At 40.6% G+C, this 21,728-nt stretch overlaps 1 protein-coding gene across 7 annotated transcripts in view; it reads right to left on the bottom strand.

Moving 5' to 3' along the window:
• Positions 1-807: 807 nt before the first annotated feature.
• The window catches only part of atf2 (activating transcription factor 2), a 139,896-nt gene continuing 118,975 nt past the window's right edge, over positions 808-21,728 (bottom strand). For all 7 annotated transcript variants that reach the window (XM_020529188.2, XM_020529326.2, XM_048598752.1 and 4 more), the window contains one exon: positions 808-2,749. In XM_020529188.2, coding sequence (XP_020384777.1) covers positions 2,514-2,749 — 236 coding nt within the window. In that variant the 3' untranslated portion in view covers positions 808-2,513. The remainder of the gene's footprint in view (positions 2,750-21,728) is intronic.

Here is a 21,728-nt window from a genome sequence, read left to right as displayed (position 1 = left end):
TTGCTGCTGTTGCTTGCAGCTACCTCTGCCTACAGATGTAACAGTATATCATACCTGCTGCCCTGTGCCATCCTCACACAGCCACAATTTTCATGTCATCACTTTTGATTCCTTTGGTTTTAGTTTAAAGAAACATTTAACTAATGGCATATTAATGTAACTAATATCTTAACTTAAAATATTATTTAAACTCCCAATCAAACACAAACCTCTGAAAATTTACAGTGATTTGCTATAGTCACCTTGTTAAGAAGGCAGGTTAGATAATTATAAATTGATGAAAAATGAAATCTATTGAACATAAAATGAAAATAATAGTTTCAATAGGATTAAACATTTAAATTATTTACTTAAATTTACGCTGGATTTACATTAGTATGCATTATGTTGCTTGCTGGTTTAGTAATTCAAATGATTTAAATTGCAAAGAGTTACTTTTCAACCAACAACCTCTTATGGGTGATTTTAAATTCAATTTATTATTGCAGTTATGGATATCCTATGTAAATAAGAGGGAAAAATAAATTAATTGAGAAGTTTTTAAACATGGGACTTTTTTATTTTGGAATCAAATTCAACATTAGCTTTTAGAAAGCTAAGAAGAGAGTCAATGCCACTTTAAGTGCTGCAATCTTTGCATCATTAACTTGTAATCCAACAAGACAATAAAGCTTGAATTTCAGAGCCTGGAAAAGTAAATTCTGCTATACAAGTAGGTTTTGGCAGATGGCAGCACTAGCATTAAAAGGAAGTACACAATAATTCCACTTCAAATACCGCTCGCATTGTTAAATAAAAATGTTGTTCTTTTACGCATTTAAAAAGTTTATTGACATGTTTTTCTTTGATAAATTATTTATTCTCTCAGAGAACTTACTCATGCAAATTGCACAAAGAGGAAGATTACACCTCAAGCTACCTCTGTAGAAATGGAAGCTTGCAATCAGGAAGTTAAAGATACAATTTTTGTCTACAGATACAGTCTGTAAAACAAGGATTATGAAATTGATTCTGTTGAATAGTGTAACTGATATCCATCACGAGATATTAATCTACCACTATATGTTGAGAAGTTTCTTCAAAGGTCCCAAGAAGCTTCTATCAAACATCCTGTCTCGGTTCCTACAGTCTAATTTGACAAATTACACAATTATAAACTAGAAGACCTGTCAGCTGTACTGGAGAAATTACATTCCATGTCCTGTTATTTTTGCTAAAAGCAGCTCCTTTGTGGCAGCTCAATGTGATGTAACTATAGTTTTATTTACACACGTGAAGACAACTTTGAACTACTGATATTCCGTTGTCCAAATATATCTTTCTTCCTTTTTCATACAGATGTTGTCAATGTCAATGCATAAAATTCTAGTAGTTCTTTTCTGCTTCTCCAATTTCAAATTATATCCGAGTTTGACCAAGAAGTCACTGCAGTGTTGATGGCACATTTAGTAAAATCAAATATTTCACAGAAGTTTTGATGAGAAGAAAGATAATATACAATCAAACGGCACATGGAATGTTAATCATCAATATTCATTATCTGTATACACAATCATTTAAATAGGATTCCACCAAAGGTCAGTGTGATATTTAAAGGCAACATTCACAGAACTGTTGGTCTAAATAATAGACCACTGAAATATGCATCATTCATCATGACACCCAACAAAGTTGCTGAGCTTTTCAGACTAAAGATAAAAAACGAAATAGACTGACTACACCTTATTAAAAATGACAAAACAGAAGTCTAATTAAACAAAATTACTAACAATCATGAACATTCTTTCAATCTTTCATTCCCATCACAATGTGCAAATTAGAAAAGGCAAAGGGATAAATGCTTCCTATATCTGTCAACAAAGGCCCCCTCATGGCCAGCTCAGGGTCCAAAAATTTATTAATTTCTCATTTAGATGGGTAATTAGTTTTGTTGAATTACTTAACATATTTGTTAGCAGTTTTAAATTAAAAACATTTGTTTGAAAAGAAGCACTGGAAATGTCACTTTTCCAATGTTAAGTTTGCATGTCATGGATTGGAGGCTGGGTTTATCTTGGACCTCTGGATAGCAGTTCATGACCAGGTGAACAGGATTACAGGTCAAGATAGTCCACGTTGAGCTTTCCTATTAATATTAAGTTTGATACTTTCTTCACAGTTTCAGGAGAGTCACCTTAAAAAGTAATTAACATTGTTCACAAAAACCTTTTGTCCCCTACTGCACAGCCATAAAGACAGACAGAAAAAGATACTTAAATGTTACTTGAGTGTAGAAAATAGAAATGCATTGTGGATCAAAGAACAATGACTAAAATATCTGTTTTCAAGGCTGAAGTTAAGTGTTCACTTTGTTTACACTGCTGTAGCCACATCTGAAATACAACTAATAAAAGCACTAAACTTGGAGTATAGAAGTTGTTTTTGGAGATCTGTCCTCCCAGTTCTCAAATTTCCATTTTACAGTCACCGTTGAGACAATATCTGTTGATTTATGTGATGCAAATATTATCCGATCAACTTGCTGAAGATTGAGACTGAGACGAAGGAGCAATGGTAACATGAGACTGGACGGGTAGGTTTATCTCTGAACTCTGGTCTGCCATCTGGGTGAGAACAGAAGTAGCAACAGCCTCTGCCATTGCCGTTGAACTTATACCATTTGAAGTGCTGATAGAACTGTGTTGGATGACTTGGGTTTGGGGGCTGCTGGGTAGCGGGCTGTCTATAGAATTCTCATCCTTTTCTACATCTGATGAAAAACAAAACAGACACTTAGTTGTGTAGAAATGTAAGAAAGAACTATGTATATTAAAACTGACAGTAGTTTACACTGTCCTGCACTTCTGCAACATTCATTATATCGAGGGATTCTAAATAGAGATTGCTAATTTAAAAACCTGAAATTTTACACTTTTACTTTGGTTGACAAAATTTCATGTTTACAATAACTTAAAACAATGTGGAAACAGATTATTTGTGGCATTCAGTGCAACCATGACAACTTGTACTTAATGCTTGAGAAATAATCTGTGTAAGTAACATTTTCTTGTACCCAAAACTTAAATATAAAAATAGACACATAATTAAATATTTGAATAATCAATAAGAGAAGTATTTCAGCATTTATTTAGGACTAAGGGTGTGATTTTCCACTCCCTGAACTGGCAAGAATAATGGCAAAGCATGATCACAGAATCAAAGAACCATTGCAGTATAGATGGAGGTCTGCACTGACTCTTTAAACAAGCATCATTACCTGGTATGAATCTCCTGTTTTCTCCCATACCCTTGCACATAATTTCTATCTAAATAATCATCCAATGCTCTCTTGAATGCCTCAACTGAGCCTACCTCCACTACATTTCCAAGCACAGCAATCCATACCCTAAATTCTCGCTGTTGAAAAAGTCTTTTCTCACACCACACTTGTTTTTTTTGTGCATCACTTTAAACCTATGCTTCTCATTCTTGTTCTTTTATGAATGGGAACGGCTTTTCCTTGTCTACTTTGTCCAGCCTGCTAATGATTTTGGATGTCTCAATAAAATCTTCTCTCAGCCTTCTTCTTTCCAAGAAAAATAGTCCTAACTTCTTCAAACTATCCTTATAACTGAAGCTTCTCATTCCTGGAACCATTCTTGTACATTGCTTCTGCACTCTCTTCAATACTTTCACATTTTTCCTACAATGTGTTGGTGCCCACAAATGTACATTATACTCCAGGTGAGGTCTAACAAATCTCTTAAGCTCAACATTATCTCCTTGGTCATATCCTCTATGTCCTTTTCAATTAAGCCAAGGACACTGTACACTTTAATAACTGCTCTCTCCACCTTTGATAATCTGTGCGCATGTACACTTGGTTTCTCTCTCCTGCACATCTTTAGACTTGTACCCCGTATTTTGTATTGTGTTTCAATGTTCTTTCAAGCAAAATTCATTATGTCACACTTCTCTGCATTGTACTTCATTGTATTCAAGAGGCAGCTAGATATAGCCCTTAGGGCATATGGGGTCAAAGGTTATGGGGAGAAAGCAGGATTAGGTTACTGAGTTGGATAATCATCCATGATCGTGATGAATGCGAGAGCAGGCTTGAAAGGCCGAATGGCCTCCTCCTGCTCCAACCATCTATGTTTCTACCACCTATCCATCTTCTCTACCAACTTGTCAATGCCCTTTTGGAGGTCCATGCTGTCCTCCTCACAGTTTACCATCCTTTCAAGTTTTGGGTTCTCAGCAAACTTGGAAATTGTCCCTTGTACACCAAGTCATTAAAACTTATCAGGAAAAGCAAAAATCCCAATACTGATCCCTGGTGAATAAACCTTCCTCCAGCCTAAAAAAAAATCCATTGACCATCACGCTCTGTTTCCTATCATTCAGCCAATTTTGTATCCATGTTGCTATTGTCCCTTTTATACCTTGATCTATAACATTCCTCACAAGCCTGTTGCGGGCACTGTATCGAATGCCTTCTGGAAATCCATACAACAGCAGCATTATTTTCATTTAGTCTGCTGCCTCTTCAAAAAAAACTCCAAAAAAGTTACCTAAACACAACTTTCCCTTTAGAAATACTTCGATTATTTTGTATTTGCATCTTATTAAGTACACAATTCGCAATATACAAAATAGCTCCTCCTGAAAGGTTGGGGTAAGTTACTTCCACCTCCCTCCCCGCCACAAGACAGTGGAAGCTAGTACCAGCACCAGCCTTGTATGGGTCTACTGAAGTCAATGTGACTGAACTGATTCAGCAATACTAGTCATCTGCCTTCAATATAAAATTAATCTGCACGTCAACATCTGTCAATGCACAGCATTCTGAAATACACTTGAAGTAATACACTGACTGGCATGGTGTGATCTCGGAGATCAACAAGATGCTCTCTATCACAACTTCATCTTCCCAAATGAATAAGGCACAAAGTCTTATTCATTTGGGAATGAGATAGCAGGTCAATGCAGTACAGTTGCCATATTCTCACCCACAACATGAACTCTGCTAGGACATGAGCACAGAGGTAGACAAAGGTGGTGTTGAAGAAATGGAATTGGAAAGGGGTCTCCTGGCAGCTGCCTAATTCCACAGCAACATGGATACTTTGTCGGGCTATCTTACAGGAGGGAAGGATAAATTATTTTGAACTCTATCAGTATGTTACACCATTTCTTGGGTGACATACATACTACCCTCTCTAAAAAATAGCATTCACCTTCAGTCAGATTGGCGCTTGCACTCAGGATTGCCTTTAATTACACATATGCAATCTCTTACACCTCTCACCCAAATTGCTTCATTTTAGGAAAGAATGACCAAAGTCAATGCAGCTGTTTCCACCACTGCTGCTAATCTGAAGAAACAGACAAAGATGACAAAGGGAATGTCTACTTCAGGCCATCATGAACAACAGTCACCAATGGCTGCCACACTGCACCCAGAGGGAGAAGCAGCAGGAAAATGATCCAGTAAGGAGAGCACTCTGGCACAGAACCATACGTACAGATTTCAATGCAGCTCTCTGCAAATAATTGATGTCCAAATGTAGATGATAATCAAGGATGTCCCAAGTCATTATGTTGCACTATGACAGCTGCTGGATGAGGTTGTGTGTTAACAAGGACTCAGTGGCAATCCCACTGCAGTAGCTTTCAAGGACACTGCTGCCCATAATTTTTTTAGCAAGCAGGTTGTTTCAGGGTGTAACTGGACACCTTGGTGGCATTTTGCAGTCTTCTAATTGCAAGCGCATGCAAGATATCACTGATGCAATAGGCACCACAGCCCACTTTTCTTCTCTTTTCCACAAGACGACGCCAGTCATGAAACAAGGAGATCAGGATTGCCATCTACTGCTGGCCTTCTGCAGATGCAGGCCGCAAACGATCGTGCCAATAAAGCTTTGACAGCGTCCTCTCTCTTACCAGCATTGTTTTGTTCTTTTCCCCTAAATTTCAGCCCATTTGTGATCATAGCAGCACATTTTCCAGGTCTGCACTAGATATTCAGGAAGTTGCCACAGCTCACATATACTGGAGCACTCACATGTATCATCTCTTTGTAAGGCCCTAGGAACATAGAAGCTGGTTGGTGAGTGGGTACCCCCTTCAAAGCTAGCTCACAAAAGCTCTAAGAAATCTTCAGGCTTCTGCACAGCAAAGCAGGCCATGCTTCTACCAGGGTCATTGTGGACAGACCATATACCTCCTGAAGATGAAGTCCCAATCCCTAAATGGGCAGGGGCTTCCTTGCAGTACAACCCAAACACGGTATCCTACAACATAGTCATGTAGTGTGCCCTCTACAATCTGAGTAGTCAAAGAAATGGGGATGGGCTGGATGTAGAGGAGATGCAGGAGAGAGAGGAATCCTCTGAAGAGAAAGGTGAAGATTCTGAGAATCAGAAATGCAAGAAGTGACAAAGAGTAGAAAACCAGGCAATCTTCTGAACAAGCCATGCAGAATTTTCTAGCCACCCACTTCGAGCATGTCTGAGCTGGGTGGTCACTTCATATTTGATAGGTCTAATTTCATTTGCATAGGTGACTGACAGCCCTCTGCCTGGTGTACACTGTCCCTATTGGTAATATATTTACTTGTTTTATTATTCATCACCAAATGCACAAAAAAGTTCACTCCTTCTTTCAAATGTGAAACTTATGTCCTAACATCTTTGTAAGCTAAAATGTCCATACAAACCTTGTTCTACCCCAGTATTGGTGATAAAATAGCTGTAGTACATTGAGCACTTGCATTTCATTGCCCTCCTGGATCTTTGTTCTAAAATGGCCCTTGTGCCAAAGTCATAAGGAGTCATATCAGGATTGCATTTCCTCAATGCCTGCCAAGTTATTACTCACTCTAAGAATTCTCATTCTGAGTGTTTCTCCATTACTTTCAATGCTTCAGACTGCTGAGGCTTCACTGGAGTCTTGTTATGTCTAGCATCCTCTGTGACAGTACTTAAATAACAATGGCCTGTTATTTCAGCATCCTTTTTCTCCAATGCCACTGCCATATCATATCCTTAAAAGGTTTACAGCATTCTCTTCAGGAGGAGGAAACAGGACAAATCTTCTCCTCATGAAATATGTACAAGAATCACAGATTCCACTGTCTCTCCCCAATAGTGTAATGTGGAGGCGCCGGCGTTGGACTGGGGTGGACAAGGTCAAAAGTACCACGGCACCAGGTTGTAGCCCAACAGGTTTATTTGAAAACGCAGGCTTTCAAAGCGCTGTCCCTTCATCAGGTGAAGGCTTTTGACCTTCTCCCCAACAGGATTTTGGTCTGGAGGTTTACACTGATAGAGGCATTGGAGTCACAGGCAAAAGGAGGTGCAGGGGAAGGTCATCTTTGGAGTGTCCTGAGACAGAAATGTTGGAGGCCTATCATCACCTTCATGTCAGTGCCTGATGGCACCACCATGTTTCCTTCAGAGGAAAACACCTGGAGTGAAGTCAATATCCCTCAACCTCCTCGTGACTTGCTACGGATGCTGAGCACCCATAGGTAAAGCAATGTGGTGCAGGTCTCTGCGTATTTCTGGTAGCCACTGGGCATACTGCTGGACCTGGGTCCCCAAGTTGGCAGGGACTTTTTCCTATGTGGCAGCCAAGCATTCATATGGAGGCACCACCACAGTTGCACAAATGGATTCCAACTTTCTTTCTAGACCACTGATGGCCTGTAGTATAGCTGCCTGATACTCCTATGGTTTTCTCTGCAGGGTCACCATGTCAGTTCATAACGGAGCACAGGGACACATCTGCCTGGGACTCAGCAGGTGCCTGGTCTCTGGCTGCTCTCCGAGTGCCTCAGAGGCTTTTCTCCATCACCAGCTGTGGACATGAGTCAGCGGCATGCTCAACAGATTGCGTCACTGAGTTAATCTAGATCGATTATCTACCCAGCTGATTGCCTCTGAGATGGTGCAGGGTGCAAGTGAATGCTCTGTTAGTGCTTATCAAGGTTTCAGAGAGGCCTGTGCGTTGGGGGCTCACGCTGCAATCTCTTCCTAGTTGGTACCACTGGGTGCCTGCAGAGGAGAGAAGAAATAATTTATTAGTGATGACAGAGAGAAACATACACAGTGGAGTATGTTAGCATTGTTATCCGTTCTTCTCTGGTGAGCACCAAATGTTACTTAGGGGTTACTGTCTCCCAATCACCACAGAAACAGTACTGGATTTTTCCAGCCAACTCAATGACCCTTTCCTAAAAGGGACTGAGTAACTCCATGTGCACCATTAAAACCCCCGCACCCAGTATTAGCCCATTTGGCCTGGTTATGGGGTGCGATTTCCGCCAAAAGAGATGGATTGAGTGTGATGGGAGTTGGGAGCAGCAGCAGTTTGTGAGCATGTGCAACAAAGAGAGGCAGTGAATTGTTCCCATTGGGTGAGTAGGAAGTGCTGGGGTATGAAGTTTGAGAGGATGAGTTTTTGAGTCCTTGAGTGGAGAGAATGCACACGATCTTGAGACTTGTAGTCCATCATTATTGGCGAAATGTGCTTGCAGTGAAGAAGTTAGTCCAATTGTCGGATGTATAACTGTGAGGTAGCAGAGAGAACATGGTGCCACTTGCCTTTGTGGACTGCAGAACATCACTGACAATTTTTCTGCCTTTCTTTTTGTGGGGTCCAACAGCACTGACCTGTGCAATTATCTGTGCTCAGCCTGGATGGGTTTGATGTGATAGCTTCTTGATTTTACTCACCAGAAACAGGATGTCAACTGTTACTTTGACCACATTCAGCAAAGTTTGTAGGGCATGTCTGGTGAAGCTGGGAGCCGATCATCTGGCATTTCTTCCATTTTTATAGTAATCTCACAGTCTGAGGGACAGTTCCTGACTTGCAATGCCTAAAATTATGTGCCGTTGGCCTTTACATATTGTGGCAGACCCTTCGAACCCAGAAGATCTTGCTAGCAATAAGAACTTATGGCTTGCTCACCAAGCAATTTGCTGAGTTAATTGTGCAAAAAAATCTCACTTGCATAGATATGAGAAGCACAGGATCTGGGCCAAGGCAGATACTGCACCATCTAACATGTTTGCCAACATACTTCAACCAGGTTATAGTCCAACAGGTTTTGTTTGAAATCACAAGCCTTTGGAGCACTGCTCCTTCATCAGGTAAGCAGATGCCACCATCTGCAGTAATTTGCTCCTACATCCTGTTGGACTATAACCTGGTGTTGTGTGACTTCTGACTTTGTCCACCTCAGTCCAACACTGGCACCTCCACATCATATTTTAACTTCACATTGGAAGGTTCTGCCCTAATACTTTTTAAGTTTTGGCCACTGCCGTCTTATTGTAACATAATTCCTATGCTCTAAGTCAACAACTCATGATCAACATTATCCTTCCAATTTAATTCTTTGCGAAAAATGAAACAGTATTATAAATCTGACAGTAAATATCATCTTCTTCTGTCATCCTGAAAAAAAATCCTTTGAATTGGAATCCAAAGTAGGTTTCCTGTGCTTAATATGATACAACACACAGCACACAATGCCATTATCAGAAGAGATTTCAGAGAAGTTGCCTCAACAGTAGCTTTGTAACCTGAGTAGTAAAGCTCACTTACTAAATAGAACAGTTGCCTGTCACCTGAATCTACCTGATTAAATTAGGCAACATTTAGTCAGTTCCCAATTGGTTCCCTAGTGGACTAGATACACGTGTGGCATCGCACTAGGTCATTAACAGTAAATTGTAGATAAGTCAGAAACTAGGACTATCCACCTTCTCAACAGAACATGGGTGCACGATAGTGGGAAAAGATGATTTGATTTTTTAACTTAAAGGAAGCTTGCTTTGACAAGAAAATTATCTTAAAACTGAGTATAATCAGTATATGAGTAAATTACTGAAAAGCTTTTATTTATAGCTTAGATTTCTTCATCTGAGGCTCACCTGCCAACTACTTGCAGCGATGGATGATTACTGTACCTAATTCTAATGATGCACACACAGGAGAATAAGCACTGTTTAGAGTCTAAATGCCACCAGCTGTTCTACAGTTGTAGAGAATTAATTGGATCCAGATTTAAAACTAAAAACCTATATCATATCTGACTCATAATTCAACTAATGACATGCTTCTCTTGTATGCTAAATTAATATTTTCATGAAAACCAAAATGCTTAATGTAAGCCAAAAAGCAGATTAATAAAAATGTCTCCTGGATAATGATTTGCAATACATCAAGGATTCAAAAAAATTTTAAAATTTTGAATTTACAATGGTTAAAAAATAATGTAAGGCACCCTAATGTGTTTTGTTTTATAATTTAGAACATAATATTATTCACACTGTAGGTGATTACAGCACAATGCATAGGCATAAACATATAATGAACCCATAACTCAGATAAATCCAGTCTCTCTACATATATTTTATGGTTTTACATTGTCATCATTGCTGTTTGGCAGATACCTTAAAATTAAAGTTATTTTTTTAAAAAAAAAGTGTAATATATATATATTTCTAACCTTTCAGTCATTGGTGTTTAAATCTGAACATTATGTTGCCCATCAGGAAGACAGAGTTTAGATTTAAGGAAAAATATATGCACAGTATGCATGCCAGTACATGGCACTATCCGCATCAATAAGAAAACACATGCAGAGCTGTCAGGTTGTAGCTATGACTGACTAATCTTCATAGCAATCACTGTCAATAGCAAAGGTCTGCAGTTTTCTTGTATAATGTACCTTCAGGCTACAGTGTAAATCCACAAAGCACTCAAATGATTGCAGATCAAAGGATTTGGAGTTATGCTCCAGACCTAATAAAATTTATGCATGAAATCTAGATAGATTGACCATTTTCTCATTTTGGTTCTTTTTGAATTAACTGTCATTGGAATAAAAGCACTTTTTGTTTGCCCAGTTTTAGCTTTGAATTTTTCATGACATGTGTGTTCACCATAAATATTAATTAAACCAAATAAAATCAGATTAATCTTACAGACAACAGATACCACATTTCTGCACTTATCTTTCAAGCTGCGAAATGAAATTCAAATTCTGGTTAGAATATTAAAGGTCAAGAGGTAGGGATTGACTCAAGCTGATTAACTTGGCAACTGTCATTTATATTTCATTTTTGTATTAATTTAGGGGATATGGGCATTGTTAGAAAAGCCCGAATTGTGCGCAAATCTAACTGCCCATGATAAATTGATTCTGAACCTTCTCTTGGACTGCTGCAATTCATATGGTGGAAGTACCGAGTGTTGTGGGTAGCCAGTTCCGGGATTTTGACTGAAAGCCACGGAGGAACAATGATATACACGTTGAAGTTGTGATGCATTTGTTGATGAAAATCTCAGAGGTGATGGCGTTCCCATGCACATGTTGCTTTTGCTATTCTAGAATGTGGAGGTCAAAGATTGAGGTGGAGCCTTGGCAAGTTGCATCCTGTAGGTAGACTACTTAGTAGCTAAGGTATGCTGATAGTGAATGGGCTACTTTGTCTTGATTTTTAAGAGCTTTTTGAATGCTGCTGCAGTTGCATTCATCCATATAAATGGAGAATATCCCTTTATATTTATGGCAAATAAGGTGAGGCTTTGAGAAGTCCAAAGGTGAACCATTCAACAATGACTTGCATGTATTGTTTTTATTCACTTATGGGTTTGGGTATCACCAGCTGGGCAGCATTTATTGCCTATCCTTGATTGCCCTTGAGAAGGTGACGGTGAGCTGGCTTTTTGAGCTGTTGCGGGCCATGTGCTGTAAATGGACCCAAATGCTGTTCGGGAAGGAATTCCAGGATTTTGACCCAACCACAGTAAAGGAATGGCAGTATATTTCCAAGTCAGGATGGTGAGTGGCTCGGAGAGGAACTTGCATGTGATGGTATTCCCATGTATCTGCTATCCCTATTTTCAAGATGGAAGTGGTTATAGTTATGGTTTTGGAAGGTGGTGTGTAGGGAGCTTTGGTGAATTTCTGCCATGCATTCTGTAGATAGTTCACACTGCTGTTACTGTATCTCAGTGGTGGAGGAAGTCGACATTTGTGGATATGGTGCCAATCAAGCAGGCTGCTTTGTCCTGGATGGTGTCAAGTTTCTTGAGTGTTGTATAGCTGCACTCATCCAGGTAAGTGAGGAGGATTCCAACGCAGTTTTGACTTATGCCTTGTAGATGGTGGACAGGCTCAAGGGTGACAGGAGGTGAGTTACTTGCTACAGGATTCCTAGTCTCTGACCTGCTTTTGTAGCCACTGTACTTATATGGCTAGTCCAGTTCAGTTTCTGGTCAATTACATATATTGTGCCTGAAACATCATATTTCCTGAAGCACATCACAGGAGTTTCGATTCTCTTTCTACATTATTTGCTTGAAGAGTGCCCCACCCAATGTAGCAAAGCCACAGGTCCTAAATCCACTCTGTGCTGTTGGCAATAATCTGAGCCTGGCTGGTTGTTTAGCTAACTGAGCAGACTGGCCCACTAAAGAGTCAGAATTGTTGTGGCAATATACACTTTTATGTGCATACTGTATCCTGAGCTACGGATGGGGATGTTGGAAATTCCAACATTGTTTTGCAAGTGTTGGAAGGATTTACAAGTTTTTACTCAACTTGTTTGGCCATGTTATGAACAGTGTTATCAAAAAATATTTGGGACTGAGACATAATAAGTGGTATGAAGATGGTTGACGAAATGTTTAGTCAAAGAGATAGATTTTAAGAAGCATCTTAAAGGGGGAAAGAGGAGTAAGTAGGAGAGATTTAGGGAAGGATCTCCAGAGTTGGGGAAATTAGCTCAGGGTCAAATAGAATATAAATGTTATAAACAGATCAGTCTCAGAGTCACCATGGACAGGGATGGATTCAGCAACCAGGGAATAAAAACTATGCTCTCAATTTTGCTGCTCACTTGGGAGACCTGCCACCAGTGGGTAAAACCAGGAAGTGGCCCTGTTTCAGTGGGTGATGGGACCAGCGATGGCATGCTACCTGAGGGGGCCAATTAGGAGGCCATAATTACAGTTGTTGCCTAATTAATGACGGTAGCCAACCCCCAAATTGCTGGCCCATTGAAAGGGCTGACAGCTCAGTAGCCTCATCACTACCGTTGGCCATTGCCAAGGCTGCAGTTCCAAAGAATAGGCTCCTCAAACATGAAGTGCCCTTGATAACAGTTAAATTACGTTGGAGGAGCAGGGATCTGGGGAGCAGGATGAAGGGTAGGTGATTGTGGAGCACTGGCAATGCCGTTGATATAAGGGCAGCCATTGCCACTGGAGAATTGATACCTGTTGGCTACGGAGCACCCATCAAGGAGGGCCCCTGAATCCCAATCCTGTTGGGGTTTAACTGATAATTTTTCAACCTGGTGTGGGCTCTCCTAATCTCAGCTAAATGCTTCAGAGCATGAAGTGGCCTTTAATTGGCTACTTAATTGGCTGCAAAACCAAGTGATTGACTGCTCGTACATCACGATGACTAGAAAACTTCGTGTTCACTTTCCATTGCTCCAGCACCCTGTGCACTCCATTGCTCCAGCCAGCATTCCCATCTCTCAGTCCATCACCATTGTACAGGGATTAAGAGAGGTGGAAGTGAGTGAGATGAAGCTTAGATTCACATGGAAACTGATTGGTTATTGATAATGACATCAGGAGCAGTATGTGCGCGAGAAATAAGTAGGAGCCAAGGAAAGTGTTTGGGGAAATTGGAGGAGTGGGTATAGGACCAGGAAGAGAGGCCATTGCAGATAATATTCTAGTTAGGATTTCACAGATAAGAATGGAACTGGATGTCTGCAGTCCCACATAGGTAAATAACAGTGGAGAGGAATTGTGTGGCCAGTTATGTCAAATGTTGTAGACAGAATGAGAAGGATGAGGAGGGATAATTTGCTTTTGCGGCAGTCACATAGCATGCCATCTGTGATTTTGACAACAGCAGTTTCAGTACTGTGTACAGACAGAAACCCGATTGGTGGCAGTAAAAGATGGAGTGTAGGTAAAGATGGGCAGAGATTTAGAAGGTGGCATCATGTTCAAGGACACTGGAGAAGGTCGGGAGATTGGAGACAGAGCAGTAGTTTGCAAGGATGAAGGGGTCAAAGGCTGGTTTTATTTTAAAGAGAGTTTTGAGGACAGCTAATTTGAAGGAGAATGAGACAGCACTAGTGGACAGGAAAACATCAAACACAACAGCTTATATAGGAGCAAAGCAAGAAAGTTTGATGGCCAGCAGTTTTGTGGGAATAGAGTTGAAGGAGCAGGAGGTGGGTCTCAAGAAAAGATATATGCAGCAAGAGCATGAAAGGAAATGGGATAAAAACTGGAGAAAGATGTGCTTAGCCTATCTCGTACTCTAGTAGCTACGGTATTTATGCGGCTGATCCAGTTGAGTCTCTAGTCAATTACCATCAAATGATGGCATGGCTACGTATTCAGTAATGGTAATGCCATTGAAAGTCAACGGAAGACAGTTCGACCCTCTTGTTGGAGATAGCAATTACTTGGCATTTGTGAGATGCAAATGTTACTTGCCATTTATCACAAGCCTAAATGTTGCATGGATTTTGCTGCATGGAAGCATAGACTGTTTCTATACTTGAGGAACTGCAAATGGAACTGAACATTGTACAATCATTACAAAACATCCTGACTTCTGACTTTATGAATGGGTGGACAGCAATTGATCAAGCATCTGGAGGTGGCTGAATCTAACCTAAAGACTTCCTGTATTCGAGCCGACTGTCCTCCAAAAATCACAACTATTTTCCTTTGTACTTGCTGCTGGAGAAATTCCCAGACCTCCATTGACTTCAGTTTTCCTGGGGTTCTTTGGTGCTAAAGACACATTTATCACACAAACATTATCATTGTAGAAGACAAAAAAGAAATCCTTGGAATAGCTGAAAAACCAACGGAGTAAGGGGAGTGGGGCCCTTAAAACAACAATGATCACAAGGGTAACGTTACAGGGAAACTATTTGGACTAAATGATGATGGGTCCCTTGGACCTGATGCCCTGCATTTTAGGCTTGTAAAAGTGTTTTTGCATTTTTTGGGATTTGAATTTAGATAGAGGTAGATGAATCTTGGTCAATTGTGAAGATTTTTCATTGACCTGAATACATCATTTCTAATAAGGCATATGACTGCAGTCCAGAACACTTGTTGTTAATGGATAAAATGTGGATACGATTGAGTTTATGACACATGAAGTAAACACATTAAAGCAATTAGCTTAGTTCTGACCACAAAACAGAATGTTTACTTCTCTGCTCAGAGGGCAATGGTTCTCCTACTAGGAGAAAAACTAAGTAAAGATTTAAAGAGTTAACAGTCATATTTCTCTGGGTCACATTCTCTGCAGCGGATAGTGTTGGGAAACAGATTGAAACTTTGTTTACATGTTTTGCGTTCAGATATTTCAAATTGTCTCTCTCTCTCTATGATTTTTGAATAATGAACTTATGTTCTGTTGTTCAAGAATACGTACAGACTTGTGTCAATAGGTTTGGTGACTAACCGACGTGTTAACCAACTGGAAAAATTAAATACATGATCTATCAAGCAAGATATCATTTTGAGATCTGATTTGTCCATATTATCATCAGCTGAGATCACAAAATAGGGGACTGTTGGATGGGATTTGAATTCAAGAGATCTAAGTTTTATTTAAAACACATGTGGAACGTTAAATGGCTTTGTATGCTGCTAAGAATTTTCTAAGAGTAGGAGACATAACAGTGGAGTATTTTCAATCTTTGCCTAAAATTAAACTGAGAGATCTGGTGCATGAAATGCTTAAATTGATCATCCAACATTTAGTATTTATTGATAGAGAATCGGACTGCTACAGGATCTGCATCCTGTATTTCAAAAGGAGAGGTATTTCCTTACACCTTACTCTAAATGCAATGGCCAACAATGCCTCTTCTTCCTCAGATGGCTCAGGAGATTTGGCATGTCCATAACAATCCTCACCAACTTTTATAGATGCACCATTGAAAGCATACTGTCCAGGTGCATAATGGCCTGGTATGGCAACTGCTCTGCCCAGAACTGTAAGAAACTACACAAAGTTGTGTACACAGCCCAGACCATCATGGAAGTTTGGCCAAACTTCCATCCATGGACTCCATTTTTTTTTTGTTTTTATTCATTCATCAAGTGGGGCATTGCTGACAAGGTCAGCATTTATTACCCATCCCGATGTGGCCTCCTCTACATCAATGAGATTAAGCATAGACTCGGAGACTGTTTCGTAGAGCATCTATGCTCTGTTCGCGACAAACGACAACACCTGCTGGTCATCAATCATTTAATTCCCCCTCCCACTCTCTGGGTGACATGTGACATGTCCATCCTGGGCGTCCTCCAGTGTCACGATGACACCACCCACAAACTGAAGCAGCAACATCTCATATTCTGTCTCGGGAGCCTACAGCCCAATGGCCTAAACATGGAATTCAGCAGTTTTAAAATCTCCCCACCCCCAGCCTCATCCCATGTCCAACCCTCCCTCTCATCCCCGTCTCCATGACCTGACACAACCTGTCCATCTCCTCTCCCACCTATCTGCCCTATCCTTCCCACTGACAAATCGCCATCCCTCCCTACCTGCACTCACTTATCACCATTCCACCTATCTTGTCCAGCCCCACCCATCCTGTCTCTATTTATTTCTGATCTCCCTTCCACCTCCCCATTTCTGAAGAAGGGTCCCAACCCAAAATGTCAACTTTCCCACTCCTCTGATGCTGCCCGGCCTGCTGCGTTTCTCCAGCTCCATACTGTTTTGTCTTAGACTCCAGCATCTGCAGTTCTTGCTTTCTCTGCCTCAATTTTTTTTCCACCTTATGATCTGTATGTCCTTGCTCACTATGTTCTGCCTGTGCTGCTTGTAAACAAAGCTTTTCACTGTACTTGGGTACACATGACAATAAATCAATCAAATCCAATTCAAATCAAGGAGATGAACCAATTAAAATTTTGAAAGACATTGGAGCAAGTTATTGAAGCTAGCTAATAATACAATTTGTCTTCCAGTCTGGTAAATGAAGGAGAAAATATTAATTGGAGGTATACATGGAGGTTACAAACTTGTTCCATTATATACAGTAGGTTTTACGAGTTACTTAGTCAATGGAGAAATTGTAGTTGAAGAAGGGCAGCAAATCCCGATAGCAAAAATTGACTGCATCTTGCGGAATGACCTGTCTGGTTAAAAAAAAGGCCTCACTGAGGGTGTAGAACAGCCAGTAGAAATAAAAGATGAGATATGATCGGCTCATTCAGAAAGTAAGGAGGCATGGGATTCGGGGAAATTTGGCTGTCTGGATACAAAACTGGCTGTCCAATAAAAGACAGAGGGTGGTAGTAGATGGGAAGTATTCAGCCTGGAGCTCGGTGACCAGTGGTGTTCCGCAGGGATCTGTTCTGGGACCTCTCCTCTTTGTGATCTTTATAAATGACTTGGATGAGGAAGTGGAAGGGTGGTTTAGTAAGTTTGCCGATGACACGAAGGTTGGTGGGGTTATGGACAGCGTGGAGGGCTGTTGTAGGTTGCAACGGGACATTGACAGGATGCAGAGCTGGGCAAAGAAGTGGCAGATGGAATTCAACCCAGAAGCGTGTGAAGTGATTCATTTGGGAAGGTCGAATTTGAATGCAGAATAGAGTTAATGGCAGGATTCTTGGCAGTGTGGAGGAACAGAGGGATCTTGGGGTCCACGTCCATAGATCCCTCAAAGTTGCTACCTAAGTTGATAGGGTTGTAAAGAAGGCGTATGGTGTGTTGGCTTTCATTAGCAGGGGAATTGAGTTTAAGAGCCGTAAGGTTATGCTGCAGCTGTATAAAACTCTGGTTAGACCACGCTTGGAATATCGTGTTCAGTTCTGGTCACCTCATTATAGGAAAGATGTGGAAGCTTTAGAGAGGGTGCACAGGAGATTTACCAAGGATGCTGCCTGGACTGGAGGGCAGGTCTTATGGGGAAAGGTTGAGGGAGCTAGGGCTTTTTTCATTGAAGCAAAGAAGGATGAGAGGTGACTTGATAGAGGTGTACAAGATGATGAGAGGCACAGATAGAGTGGATAGTCAGAGACTTTTTCCCAGGGTGGAAATGACTATTATGAGGGGGCATAATTTTAAGGTGATTGGAGGAAGGTATAGTGGAGATGGTTCTTTACACAGCGAATGGTGGGTGTGTGGAATGAGCTGCCGGCAGTGGTAGTGGAGTCAGATACTTTAGAGACTTTTAAGCGACTCTTGGATAGGCACATGGAGGATAGCAAAACGTGACTTATGCAGGGTAGATTGATTTTAGTAGGGTAATAGGTCTGCACAACATCGTGGGCTGAAGGGCCTGTACTGTGCTGTACTGTTCTATGTTCTATATTCTATATTACAAGAGAAACGTCCTGAGTTCTTTCCCGGACTGTGTTGTGACTAAATGTCAAGCCCGTAGAATTGGGCAGGAAGTGGAGTTGTCTATGAAAATGAGAGACAAGGTGAAAATTCAGTATCAGACACAATGAATTTTAAATAAGAAAGAATGGGGAAAAAGGGAGAGAGGCTGACCTGTTTAGCCCATCTTCTCCATTAATGCAATAAATAGATTCTAAATTGAGATAGCTACACCAAACAGCATACTTAGAAACTGATTAAGAACTACTAGCTAAGTTATTTTTTTTTTAAATTATTAAGGAGGAAATTGAGACCACCTCAGATATCAGCTGATTAGGGATAGAGAGCAGGCAATGAGGTGGTAGTTCCATCCGAGTATTGTAACAAGATTTTATGAGTGGCTCACAAAATTCCAATGATGAGTTCTTAACTATTCAGAAAAAAAACAAGCTACAATACTGAAACATTTTACTGGCCAGAATTACAAAAAGATGTGATCAAATTCTGCTAGATATGTCATACGTCATACGTCATACTGGTCAGATAGTGTGAAAAGAACAATCAGGAATTAAACCTGTGCTTTTGTTTTTGAAGAACCATAAAACCGTAGACATAGAAGAAGGCCCTTCAATGAGCTCATAGTTAATCTGATAATCCTCAATTCCATTTTCCTGCTTTGTTCCCAGTACCCTTGATTCCCTTCATGTTTGTAAATCTGACTATCTCAGCCATGAATATCCTTAACAAACCAGCCTCTACTGTTCTCTGTGGTAAGGAAATCCACAGATTCACTACTCTCAGAAGAAATCCTCCTCATCTCTGTCTTTAATGGATGACCCTGTGGCCTGAGGTTATGCCTTCGGATCCTAGGCTCCCGTAAAAGCAAGAAGTACCTCTCCACATCTACCACATTAAGTCCTCTAAGAATTTTTTTGTTTCAACGAGGTCATTCTTCTCTCATTCTTCTAAACTTCAGTAAGTACAAGCTCAAACTACTCAACCTTTCCTAATAAGATAATCCCTCCATAACTGGGATCAACACAGTGAGCCTTCTTTGGACTGTCTCCAATGCTAGTATGTCTTTCCTTAGATAAGGGAACCCAAAACTGTTCACAGTATTCCGACTGGTGGCCTTGTATAGAATTAGCAAGACTTTGCTGATGTTATACTTCATTCCATATGAAATAAAGGACAAGATTTCACTTGCCTTTCTTATTATCTGCTGGACGCATACACTAGCTTTATGTGATTCATACACAAGAACCCCCAAACCCTTCTGTGCTGGAGCTTTCTTGCAGTCCTTCTTCATGGTATGACATTGTAGCCAGGGATATTAGTTGGGATGGTGAGGATCTACAGCATGTGAAGATTAATGAGGAGGCGGCAAAGGATGATGGTGAAGGGTTGTTTTTGTAACTGGAGATCTGTGACCAATAGTGTACCACAGGGATTGATGCTGGGACCTTTCTGTTTTGTACATTATTGACTTAGATGGTAAATGTAGAAGGTTTCAAATTAGTACATTTGCAGATGATACAAAAATTGGGGTGTTGTTGATAATGAGAATCATAGAATCCCTACAGTGTGGAAGCAGACCATTCAGCCCATCAAGTCCACACTGATCCTCTGAAGAGTATCCTACCCAGATCCACCCTCATTACCCTATCCCTGTAACCCTGCATACCCCGTGGAAATCCAGCTAATCTACACACCCCAGGACACCTGTGGGCAATTTAGCATGGTCAATCTACCTGTGGGATGAAACTGGAGTACCCAGACGAAACGCAGACACAGGAAGGACGTGCAAACTTCACACAGACAATTGCTTGAGCGTAGGCTCAAACTTGAACCCCTGGCATTGTACTAACTACTGAACCACTTTGCTGCTGGTGGATGGATGGTCTCAGAGTACAATCTGCTGTTGATCAGCTAATAAATTGGGCAGAACAATGGCAGATGAAATTTAATCCTGATAAGTGTGAGGTGATGCATTTTCGAGGTCTAATAAGGGAATAATATGCACAATGAATGGTAGGTCTCGAGGGAATATTAAGGAACAAAGGGACCTTGATATACAAATCCATAGATCACTAAGTGTCAGCACAGGTAGACAGGATGGTGCAGAAGGCACATGGGATGGTTGTCCTCATTAGCCAGACAGTAGAATATAGGAGCAAGGAAGTCTTGTTACAACTTTATAAAACATTGGTTAGGCCACAGATGGAAAACTGAGAGAATTCTGGTCACCACACTATCAAAAGAACATGATTGTACTGGAGAGGGTGCAGTGGAAACTCACCAGGATGTTGCCGGAGATGAAGAGTCTCAGTTATGAGGACAGAATAGATAGGCTGGGTTTGTTTTCCTTGGAGGACACTGAGGTATACAAAATTATGACAGACATTGACTAGATCATGAGAATCTCCCATAGCAGACATGTCTAAGACCAAATAGCGCAAGTTGAAGGTATGAAACAGGTGGTTTAGAGGAGATCTGAGAAAACGTTTTGTAAACTATATGAAATGAGATGCCTGAGAGGATAGTAGAGGCAGTACTTGCACAATATTTAAAAAGCATCTGGATTAGTACTTAAAATGCCAGGACATAGTAGGCTATGGATCAAGTGCAGATAATTGGGATTAGAATACTTAGGTGTTTGCTTGTCAGCATAGGCATGGTGGGCTGAAGGGCCTGTTTCTACATTCTAACTACTTAAATAATAGTCCATTCTTCTTCCTGTCAAAGTGCATAACCATATTGTCTTACATTATGGTCCATTTGTCAACTTTGTGCCTACTCATCTGTCTATATCGCTAAGCAAGCACTTTGTGTCATCTCCACTATTTGCCTTCCTGCCTATTTTTGTATCATCTGCGAAATTGGTGATGGCACATTCACTTCCCTCAAACTAGTCACTAATATATGCTGTAAATAAATTGCGGCCCCGGCACTGATCCCAATGGCACTCCACTAGTTCCAGGTTACGAGCCCCTGGAAATCCTCCATCCTCCATCCTCCACCCTCCAATTTTATCCTAACTCTTTGTCACCTAATTAGTTAGCCAATCCTCTATTCATGCTAATATACTAATGCAACAGTATTAGCTCCTATCATATTAAATAGCCTATGTGCAGACCTCATTGAATGCCTGTTGGAAATCCAAATATATTACATCCACTGGTTCCTTTTTATCTAAGTGCATGTCACCTCCTCAAAGAATCCAAAAAAATTTGTCAGACATGACTTCCCATCATTAAGCCATTACGTATTTTTAAATGTTCTGTTATGCCACTCTTTATTACAGACTCTAACATTTTCCTAATGA

The sequence above is a fragment of the Rhincodon typus genome, chromosome 7, assembly GCF_021869965.1.
Source record: "Rhincodon typus isolate 14 chromosome 7, sRhiTyp1.1, whole genome shotgun sequence".
Lineage (NCBI taxonomy): Eukaryota > Metazoa > Chordata > Chondrichthyes > Orectolobiformes > Rhincodontidae > Rhincodon > Rhincodon typus.
Note: the sequence above shows the minus strand (reverse complement) of the source record. Positions and strands in the feature narration are given on the sequence as shown.